This window comes from Protomyctophum parallelum, assembly GCF_964188405.1.
Source record: "Protomyctophum parallelum genome assembly, chromosome: 6".
Lineage (NCBI taxonomy): Eukaryota > Metazoa > Chordata > Actinopteri > Myctophiformes > Myctophidae > Protomyctophum > Protomyctophum parallelum.
The window spans coordinates 14,514,040-14,526,031 of record NC_139701.1 but is presented as its reverse complement, the minus strand read 5'-3'; the positions used below and the strand labels follow the sequence as shown (position 1 = coordinate 14,526,031).

Here is an 11,992-nt window from a genome sequence, read left to right as displayed (position 1 = left end):
CAATTTGTTATATTACAAATTCCATCTTTATATGCCCCAGTAGATGATGTCATGAGGAACTTACGTGATCAAGACAGACTGGTTCTCCCTATCTGTAAAAGGTACAAAGCAAACAAAGGTACTATTAGTAGAGCACAAAACCATTATGTACTGTTTAATATATTTTTATTTTATTTTACATTGTCCTGACTAGTACGTACCAGTAAGCATGAACTGATAGGCGTTGTCAGAGACAGAGAAGATGTGGGGTGGAGCCTCAATACGCTTCTTGCCTCTGTAGGCATTTACAACGTGCTGGTCGTACACTGGGAGCCACTTGTAGGGGTTCACAGTCACACAGAACAAGCCAGAGTAGGTCTGAAGGGGAGAAGAGAGAGAACGTTATAACAAAATGCATATTGCATACATAGCAGAGAGCACTCCACCTAACCGGGACAGCAGATCAGCTGGACCTGGGAATACAGTCGCAGGTTACAACTAACAAAATAATGAGCAAATTAACTTTGGCGCCATGATTTATTCCATTAGTTTTTTCTCTTGAGGAAGTAACTTATTTTTCTTTTGGTCCCATCGACAGGTCAGAGAATACTGTACCGTTAGCTATTAAATCTTACCATCCATGCTGCGTAACTACTGTACTGTACTGTACTGTACTGTACTGTACTGTACTGTACTGTACTGTACTGTACTGTACTGTACTGTACTGTACTGTACTTACATAGATCATCCATGCTGCGTAACGCTCTTTGAGGTTATACAGCACAGTGGCTTCACTGAGGTGGGTCATCATGGCCATGTCCTCAATCTTGTCATACTTTGGAGGGTTCATAGGGGAGACGTCTTCCTCCTTCACGGTCTTTTCCTAAAAGTTAAAAACACAGCTTTAGAATGATGTCTAGCATTTGCTGTAGTTGTACTATAAGGCTCTGACACGATGAAAGTGTCGGTTGCTCGCATTATCAAACGCATCCATTTATTTTTACAATGGCTGAGGCCACAGTGGATGTGTCATGTAGACATCAATGCCACTCAAAAGTCTGACCTTAATATTTTCCCTTTGAGAAACACGAGTAAATCTTTCATGAAAAAGACCACGGTCTGCTCAGATACCGAAAAATAATTAGTTATTAGTAAATAATACGTTTATCTTTGAAACTACAGTGTAGTAGACCCCTCTTCCTGTGCACATAGTTGGTGACGGCAGAGCCTTAAATGGCAAACATATGTATGTGGATGATGAATGATGTATAATGATGTACCCTGGTACAAGTTCAAGGGTCATGTTCAAGTAGCTCAGTAGCTTGCATTCAAAAAGGATAGACAGTAAAAGGAATGACAGATGTACATAACATCCAACATTCCGTGTGTGTGTGTGTGTGTGTGTGTGTGTGTGTGTGTGTGTGTGTGTGTGTGTGTGTGTGTGTGTGTGTGTGTGTGTGTGTGTGTGTGTGTGTGTGTGTGTGTGTGTGTGTCAGTGTGTGTGCGTGTGCGCGCGCCTGCATGCGTGTGTCTTTTGTTACATCCCCCGTTTCATTCGGTACGGTGCAGCCAAATATATCGAGACACTTTGATGCTTAAAATTCCGTCCGCCTTCAATGTCAACAAGGGGCCTACTTGACATCTGTCATTGACTCATTGACACTTGCCGTGTGTCACGTCCTTAAGTATATCAGTGTGTCACCGTTTGAATTTAGATCCATCCTTTGCCCACCTCCTTTGTGTCCTGCACTGTCACGGTGACTTTGACGCCGTCCCTCTTTAGAATCGTACATTTGAGATACAGCTCCTTCACGTCAGACACGTATGCTGCCGATTTGGCGTCAAAGGGTTTACTCTGAGCCTCGATTCTCTCCCTCTCTCCCTTGCGCAGGTACGGCGCAGCCAAGCCGTAAACGGCCATCTCCGCGTCGTTACTCATGATGCCGGCTTTCTGTAGAAATAAGACAAATGGAGGGTGTTGATACTGATAGGGTGCAGAGAACTGTATGACTATGTAGGACTATTAAATTGTTTCGTTTAAATAATGAACACTCAACTTTTTCCCGCTTTGCAGTAAGAGTGGAACCTTTCTATAATCTTCACAACTGCAACCTCTTGAGTGAGAAGATAAAAAATGTTGATGAATTAAACGTGAGTTTAATACTATTATTGACAGAGTACATGGATTATATTAGATTACATTAATCTAAATTAGCGACTTGAAAGTTCTCCATTTAGATTCTAAATGGAGAACTTTCAAGTCGCTAATGTCTTGTCATACCAGAAAGGTAAAGCCATGCGGTGTAAAGTCAGTGTTAGTTCTTAGATTCGACCTTTCGACCTACTGTAACAGGGTGACCAAAGGTCCAGCTGTAGACAAACTTGAGTAGGTGATACCTTGCTAATTATTGCTGAACACCACTCATTAGAAAAGAACAACTTGACTCCTCGATAGTGCCACGTCTGAGATTAGAGATCCTTTATCGTTATATTATTTCAGCTAATTCAGATGTTTTGTTGATTATTCTGAAAACGTACAACTTATTTAATTTTGGGGTATTATCTTTTTCTACTGAAGTGACTTTATTGATTTATTTGGTGACTTTATTGGAGTATTTCCATTTTAATACGTTTTTTTACATCTCAGAGGCCAATATTCTACTTTTACTCTGCTACAATTATTTGATTTTCTTTTTTACTTTGTAGATTTTGATTATTATTACAAAACATTTGAAAATATAATATAATAATGTGTCGCATCGCGACGCATTGAGAGCTACCCAGGATGTGACCACGGGTCACAGTGCTGACATTTTTACCACTGAGTTAATAAAGCCTGGCTGCTTGCTCTGGGGAGAAATATTTTTACAATTCAGGTGTCAAACCAGAAACAGGATTGTGTCCAACCTAGACAGAGATGCTGGATGTCTCAATAAAAGAGCAGGTAGACCAAATACAACCACGGCAACTGTATACATTTTCTATTAACATACTGTACCATACAGACTTGTTTTTTATTTTTAATAATAGACCTTTATGGTTATATTATTTGTTAAAGACGACTGAACAAAGTGTCAAGCAGCTAACATAAACTGTGTACCTTTCTTTCAATTGATTTTCGAAATAAAATGAAACAAATAGAAAATGTAGAAAATATTTGTTTCTAAAACCAAGTAATTTTTTTTTTATAATGACTCGTTTTCTAATTTATTTAAGTTTTCCTCTAATAGATTTACTTTGAGATGAATGACAAGTGAAGTCTCAACTCACCTCCAAGTGGCTCCCCAAACTCCTCTGCTGTGGCTCCATCCCATGGGGAGGAGGGACCCTTTATATTGAGTGCCCATCGCATTGTATCACAGAAACTATAAGTAGTACACGCCTTTAAAAGGTTCTTTCATTGTCGGTTGACGTTGCATTTAGCATCCATTTAGGTAGAAAACTATTTAAAATCTATAAATAATCCGTACCAAGGATTATAATTCCAACATTGCCACCATACTCGGTATAGTTCTTCTTGGCAAACTTCGGTTTTATATGTCTCTGACGTCTTGCCTGTGGCTTGATATAAAAATAATCGGGGGGGGTTGGCACTGGCATGGTGATGGTAAGCTTCATTAGGTGGTAGTGTTTTGTGTGGTTAATTTATTTGGGACACGTGACGTTATATCAAGGGGCATAAGGAAGGACACAGTCCTTGGAGAAGCTTAGTGGAGGCAGCCAATGAGATCCAAATGGACACGTGTACTTTGAATTATGTCCAGTTTTTAAATAAAAGCCTTCAGGAAAATAAAATGAGACCTGCAATTACACAGAGATTCCTGATCTTTTGTTTTCTGATTAGGAGCTGAGGGGGAGAATGGGGTAAGTTGAGGCCATTGGGTAAGGTCAAGGTCAAGGTTTGCAAGTGATACAAAAACAAAATAGAACGGCACCAATTATAGATTGATCTTATCATTACAGGCATGTGATGGTTTGGCTCATGGCGTGTAACAATAGCTCATTAGAGTATAAAGGACATTAAGGGGTCTTATTATTTATTTTGTCCTGCACAATGTAAGCTGTGTTGAGGGTGTATACTGCTGTGTATATTTCTGTTCATTATTGATGATGCTTCTTGTGTGATGTCTTGTCTTTACACTGCTGTATCTACACAGTACCTTGCTTCTTTTTCTTGCCCTGTAACTGTATATTGACTGCTGTGCTGTCTTTGGCAACTGAATGTCCCTCGCGGAGTCGCGGGATCAATAAAGGTCTCATGTCATCTTATCTGGTCTTATATTAGTATAACTTTAAGAGTGAACAAACTAGAGCCAACATTGTATTATTCCCCAATGCGAAGAGGTTTTATTGAGCTCCTGATATGATTCCCAGACAAAATGTTTGTTAGGTTAGGACCTTAACTATGTATTGCTTCATTACATTGAAAGCAAAAATAATTGTCCATGAACTGAAAAAGCATCTCATCTTTTATCCCCTGTTCTCCCCCATACATTGTTTTCTTTGTAGAACACAGCTGACTATGTCTCTCTCTGGCTGTTACAATGTGAGGCATTGTGCTGAGTTGACATTCTAGCAATGCTAAAGCTTGAGCAAAGAGTGACAGTGGATTTGGGTGCTAAGCTTTTTGACTTTATAGCTTTGCAAGTTACGTCTTGTGCTCTTCGACCACTCCCCACACAAACAAACAGAGGTCGGCACTCTCGGAAAGGACAAGGACAATGTGCTAAAAACAGTTCTATCAGACTCGTCTTATAGAATGAACCACGGACAAAACACTGGAGCACCGAGCACATGATTCACTTAATTTAGGGTACAGTGAGTGATATTTAGCTTTTTGATGTAAAAAAACCCCCTCTATATTCTGATTAGTCCGAATCATCGCTATAGACAATCTTCAGGTGGTTGCCAATTTCGGCCAATCAGAACAGAGTGTACCGATTTATCAGCTTCAATAGTGTTCCAGTTTGACTGCTCATGTCTTTGTCATCCCTTTCACTTGTTTATCCTGCATCCTGTATGAGTTCACTTCTCACTCCAGATTGGATAAGCTGGAGAGTTGGGGACAAACACTCTATAGCAATGATTGGTATCAGAATATAAAGACATCTAACACTTTTTTTGAAAGAGAGAATCGCATAGCTTACCTTTAAATTATCAGGTGCAAAGAAACAACACCCTGCATTTACTCTAAAGATGCAGTACGCATCAAAACATTAGTTTTACTTACTATGCATACATTATCGGTTCAAGGAGATCATTTATATCAAGGATTAGTAACAGGTGAGGAGGAATTAACGTGATATGACTTTTACAGCTAACTGTTGGAGCCTATTGTTGTTTATTGTAATGTCACATGGAGTATAACATTATAATGATGCAAAAGCATGAGGATTATTAGTAGATGGCATCATAGAGAGACTACTGTAACATGCAAAGGCTAAGAAGGGATGACTTGTGTGCAACACCTCAGTCACTACAACTGCATGGCAATCAACTACTATGTGGGTGCTGGTTTGTAGGTACAGTAGTATATTATTTTATAGTAGTAATGACAATGTAATGATTGGGATACTTATTAACCAATAATACATTAATCAATCTTCTATCTATTATTTCCTGGTCAGGATCTTCACCTTTGAATGTGTGCTGTGTAAAACAATACAAAAACATATCATTTATCATGATGATTATGTATGATGAAGTCATGGCGACACCCGCTTACGTCACACACATGACGTCAGGTCACGGATGGCACACAGAAAGCCATGCATTGGAGGTGCTGGCACCGCTCAAAAGGGCATTCTCACCTCGGCAGTATCCCTCCTGTTTTGTAACCAGCAACCTTCAATGGCTACTCTCACTTGAGGACAACAAATGTTTATTCCAGCGATCCTTGTTTTTTAACCCGTTGCATAATTAATGTGGTTGTCACGGTATAGAGGGTATGCGCATGCATAGTCAATGGAAAATCGAGTGGCAAAGTGAGTTTAACGTTGTTTAACGTCGTTTAAAGCAATCAGATGGGTCTTTTCTGTTGGGATGTTGGGCTGTCAAGGCCAGAAAGTAGTTTTTTGCTACTCAGTAGGCGTTTCCGCTTTACTTCCGGGTATGATGATGATATCACACGCATACCCTCTATAGCAAATGCAATATTTTGTGGTTAATTCCCATTGGCAACCACATTATAGTGAGATGCCACTTGATATGCAGTAAGACGTGGAACTACTATCGAGGAGTTATTTTCTAAGTGGTGTGGTGTTCAGCAATAATTAGCAAGGTATCACCTACTCAAGTTGGTCTACAGCTGGACCTTTGGTCACCCCGTTACAAATCTAAGAACTAACACTGACTTTACACCGCATGGCTTTACCTTTCTGGTATGACAAAACATTAGCGACTTGAAAGTTATTCATTTAGATCAGTGGTTCCCAAACTGTGGTGCGTGCACGCCTTCTAGGGGGTGCGCGACATGAAAAGGCTAATGGTGGTGCTATGGTTTTATTTTAAATATATTAACATATTATGCCAATATATGGCAAGTATATGCAGAATATAGCATAATTATGCTGCATATATATGACATATTCAGGTTAATATATGTGGATAAATAGGAAATACTTCTCTATAGCTTATGCAATTTATATTTCCATGTGGGGGGGGGGGGGGGGGGGGTGCGTCAGCTAGTTCGGGAGGTAACAGGGGGTGCATGGCCGAAAAGGTTTGGGAACCGCTGATTTAGATGTATATATATAATGCATACAGGACAATATTCCTGTGTTCCAATGTGTGTGTGTATGTGTGTGTGTGTGTGTGTGTGTCAATCCGCCTCATGGTGGTGCTATAACAGCCCATTTCACCTCTTGGCCTATATGTCATGAACCATTAGGTCATGATCAAAATCCATTTTCCCACCCTGCACCTTCTTACCATATTATGTGACGTGATGTGTTAATCGGAGGAATAATCTTGTCGTCATCCCATCGTGGATCTCTTCTAGAATGACAGCAGCCCTAGTGTATACAAGGCCTAGCTATAGCTACTTCAAACTCACACCCAAGTGTACTCCTAGGGTCGGGAACCATTTTTGAATCGTTGACCAATTTGTATGGATTTGCGAGTACATATATCCCATTTTCTTTATTTTCTATACATTTCAAAAATATAGATATTTCAAAATATACACTCCCCCCCCCCCCCCCCCCCACCACCAACCCCAAACCACCCCGCCACCTCAGTGCCAGTTGTCACCTTTCAGCCCCTTGTCTCATCAACCAAATCACATTGTGGAATTACAGCGAAGTTAGCACATGGGTGTTGACATGTACTGTATGTATGTGAAGTACAGTACATGTCACACATGATGAAAACGGGAGATGTGAAGGGTAAAATTGTTTCCACACATGAAAGATGACACCTTAATGTGGGTGTACAGTATCTCTCCAGCAGTTAGTGTGACAAGAGGAAGAGAAAAAAAATATTTTTAATTTGAACTTCAACTCGTGCATCTTCTGGAAATTACAGACCAATTTTTCTTCATGTTATTGTTCAGTTTTTCCTATTAGTTTCTTCTAACTTCGCTTCCTGTGTCTTTATTTGTTTGCGTTCTCATTAGAATTGTCTCAGTCTAAATACAATCACAACACCAAGGACCTTCATTAGATTATTGGCACATGCTGTAACCCCTGCCAATGCTCATACAGTATAATTGCGTTGGCCCCGTAATAGTAATTTATAAGAGGGTCAGGTCAGTTTAATTCCACGGACGTTGGAGCGTGATTAATGGACTTTAGCGCGACTCCGAGGTCCTTTTGGAATCACAGCAGTGTCATCATTGCATTATGAGAGTTCCAATTAAGCAGGCATTGTACTAATGTGACTCCAGTCATAACAATAAGGGTTACAGGGCTAATGGGGTTTGTCTGGAAGTTGTTTTGCTTTGGGAACTTGATCAGTATCTAGCTTTTGTTCATTATAGAAGAAGCAACTATTGCTTGTTGATGGTAAGCACTTTATTCACCATGTGATGCTCTATGAGCTTGTAGATCAGATATTTTTGTTGTTGTACACAAAGGGCTCCATCTTGCGCCACCCTTATCCCTAAACATATTTGCCATGCTTTACTATTTTGAAAAACATTTTAAAATAGTTCAACTAGCAGAACTACATCGAGACATTGTGAGCTTGTAGATCAGCTATTTGAACTATTTTAAAAGGTTTTTTTTAAATAGTAAAAAAATGGCAAATAAGTTTAGGGATAAGGGTTAAGGGATAGCACAAGATATAGCCCAAAGTATATAGGGCTTAAATGGATGCGTTTTTCATGTAAGCTGCCTGAGGCACAGTTTTATACAATATTATTGTGTCCTGTAGCTACTGAGCAACTCTACTGGTGTACTTTAGAGCATGTCTTGCTCAAAGGCACCACAACTCAACAGCAACTATGATGATGACGATGGGGATCATCTTAAACACATTCATATCCACTAACATCCAAGCCAATTCAGGTTGATAACAGGAAGCACTGCATGCAAAATGTGTGCCTATAACACATTTCACCCACTTTTTTGCACCTGTAACCCACTATGTTTTGTAAAAAAAATACACACCCGTCGCTCTTATCATTATACATGATTATCATCTCATTCCGGCCAATCACAATTTGCGTCCTCACTTTTCCGTCTTCACTGTTCTTTCCTCACATTTTGCTTCAATATGTACTTTGCTCAGCCAATCAAATCATCGCTATGGGGTGATCACAAGCCAATGTTTAGGAGGGGCTAGCACCCCTCAAAAAGGTTAAAGCACTATATTCCAATATATTCTGTAGTAACAAGAGTCTCCCCGCATCTCATCAGCTATTTAGTATGTAGAAAATACACGTTAAGGTCAGCATAATACATTTTATACACTCAGGAGAGAGAACCCCAAAAAAATAATTTATCCACTTCAATGTATAGTGTTAGTGTTCCACTTCTAACGTCTGCTAATTGTTTTTTTTTGTTTTATCACTTCCAATTTCACCTGGATATCTTATATCCTGTTGTTGAACAGACACTCTGCTACAGTATAGCAATGATTGCATGATCAGACTACAAAGCTATTTAATGCTTAATTTATTAAATCAGTTATGCCCTTTGCAGGTGCTGAAACTTAATGTCAGTGTACCTACGGTATGACTTATGTACAGCACTAGTGTACTGTATTTATGCCTTTCACTTTCAGTAATTGGCTGCTCTGCTTCTGTTTGAACCTGCCTCTCATTTGACGGCTGCATGGGAACAAACCCGAGAGTCCACCCACATCTCAAGGAGCTTCTTTTTAATTTGTTTCTTAAATTGCGTTCTGCTGCCGGCAGAAGAACGCAGCACAGAAATAATTATCTTCGCCTTTGTCAGGTGTTTCCTCGCCGCCGATGTGTTTGACGGCATGCGTGCTCTTGAACCTCTTACTACGACAACAACACACAATCTGTCGTGTCCTGTCGGGCAGACGCCCCTGAGCGGCTTACCACAGGTATGACCTTACGGGAGAGGTCACGCCAGGTTCACAGAACCGGTTCTCCCAAGGCACCTTGGGGCTCTTTCTATAGTCAGCGCTTCTAACATTCGTGTTAGACTATGAGCCAGCAGTGGCTCGGGAGGTAGAGCCACTACCAATCAGAAGGTTCCCAGTTGGATTCCGAGCTCTCCCAGAGTTGGTGTTGAAGTGTCAGCAAGACACTGAACACCTACAGTAATTGCTCCCGATGAGCAGGTTAGTGCCTTGCATGGTTTCATGACATAGCAAGTGTCATAAGGGACACATTGCCTGCCTTCTGATTGGTCCATGTGACTCCCTGACCGACCATCCAGCAAGTTCTGTCTACTACAGAGCAGCGGTTGGTTAGTTTTCTAAACATGAGAAAAATCAACTCGCCTAAAAATTAGGGGAAAAAGATAACATGTACTTCAATGGACGCGGCCGTCATGTTACTTTGAATGGTTCTCGATACTGCCAGGGTAGCCACCCATGAGCTGTGTCAGTCATGGGGTGCAGCTGTCAGCGGTCAGGACAGAGTTTCACAGGTCGGCTTGTAACTCCTGAACCATGGTTATAGTGTCTCCCCCTGGATTAACATGCACACAGACATATGCATGGACACATGAACACACAGGAAGGAATTTGCTCCCGGTGACTCTGAACCAAAACATATTCTAACCTTTGACCCGACAAATGAGTGTGATTCAGAAGCCATGCCTCTTCAACTGGCTGAGAGGTCGTGGTGATGTGTCAGAGTGTGGGCTGTAGGCGTTGGTATCTCTGGCAAGAAATTGTGTGTGTGTGTGACGTGTGTGTGTGTGTGTGTGTGTGTGTGTGTGTGTGTGTGTGTGTGTGTGTGTGTGTGCGTGTGCGCGCGCATGTTGCTTTTATCATACTTTAAACGTGCAATCCTGGACTATAATTCTTACGAACAAAACATATGTTTAACCAATCTGTATGGTAGAGGTAGAGTATAGACCTATGTTAATATATAACTAATACATCTGCAGTGGTTGGAGGTGTTCTAATCTTCCATTGAGAAAGTTAAACCATGGTGCCAGCCTGCCAGGTAGGAAACGGTCTGTAGCTCATAAAACAAGCCTAATTATCTATAGTGAGCAATCCCTCTTTGGCTGAGCGGTAGATTTGGTTTGGTTTCCCACCCAGGGGACCTACTGTAGGTTCAGATTTGGGGTGTTACAGTTACCTCTCTCCATCTGGAAAGGACATCAAACCCATAGGGATTGCAGGGAAGGTCTTAAATCCTCAGCACACGCCGTCTGTCGGCAAAGTCAAATTCTCTTGTAGCACTTGCCCCACTTCATGTTACACACACTTTCACAACTGGGAGCAGTCCAGACACATGTGTACTGCTGGCCACTGAGCAGCTCCAGTGGCAGCGTTGGGGATGGCATAAGTGCTTTGCTCAACGGCACTTTAACAGTGGTTGTAGAGTGTAGTGTCCCGATTTTCTTTTGGGGGGGGGTCATAACCACACCCTTTGTACAACAAAAACCTGATCTACAAGCTCAGCAAAGGTCGTCATGAACGGGACTCAAACACACGAGGCCAGTGGGCCCCCGGAAAGAAATGTCTTACATTTTAAGTATCATAGGACCATTATCAAACACATGAAACAATATGAAACATCAGAAAGTCTATATTTCCCGAAATAAAATTAATTTAATTCAGTCTGAGCAGAAACATAAAAATGTAAAAAACACTAGGGGGATATCAAAAGCGGGGCCATGCCCCCTAGCTTATCAAAATGCGGGGAGAGCAAAGTGATTTGCTCAAGGACACTGCTTGTTGAGGGAAAGCGCATTACTCATTCACTTTCCCAAATATACCATTTACAATCCCCTTAATCCCTTTTCAAATGATGAAAGGTTAATTTACTCATTTACTTTCCAGATCACAACTTCTGGCAAATAGCCCGAAAGAGGTACTGAACACTTTTGTTTAATCTCTGAACTTGAAGAATTCAAAGGCACTTGTATAGGCCATATACTATGAAGAGGATTGAAACACAAAACATTACGAGCTGCGAACAGCCGCTTTAGTGGAACATATAATGGAAGTTTAATTTACTGTCATTTGTATTCACAAACATGTAATTTTATCCTCAAAGGCAGGTTGTAACGTCGGGCCGAGATCACATTCACAAATTACCCACACAGCACACCATGCACATTGCATGGAAGCGTCTGCTATACGATGGGTACGAGACGTGGGGGGGTTACCCTGCTAGCTGTGTGAACTCTTACAATAAGGCTCACTGGCGTAATTGGCCAACCTCAACCCTCCTTGTTACATCTCTCCTCTTTGAGTTGTACTGTGCAAGTGCAAAAAGTTAGACGTGGATCATTCTGATATTTTTCTTTTATTTTTTAAGCTTATCAGTTCTAGAAAGTGCCAGTCTTGCCAACCGTCTCAGTGTCGTGGGTCGCTGGGATCGTGTGCAAACCTGCTGACCTGATTGGTAAATTGG

The 11,992-nt window shown here is 41.0% G+C and overlaps 1 protein-coding gene across 1 annotated transcript in view; it reads right to left on the bottom strand.

Moving 5' to 3' along the window:
- LOC310859860 (uncharacterized protein) overlaps positions 1–3,303 on the bottom strand; it is a 42,206-nt gene extending 38,903 nt beyond the window's left edge. Inside the window, 6 exon segments of the mRNA XM_083766627.1 lie at positions 65–92; positions 201–357; positions 719–862; positions 1,712–1,930; positions 2,037–2,093; positions 3,250–3,303. Of these exon segments, the coding sequence (XP_083622753.1) occupies positions 65–92; positions 201–357; positions 719–862; positions 1,712–1,918 (536 nt within the window). The 5' untranslated portion in view covers positions 1,919–1,930; positions 2,037–2,093; positions 3,250–3,303.
- Between the last annotated feature and the right edge of the window lie 8,689 nt (positions 3,304–11,992).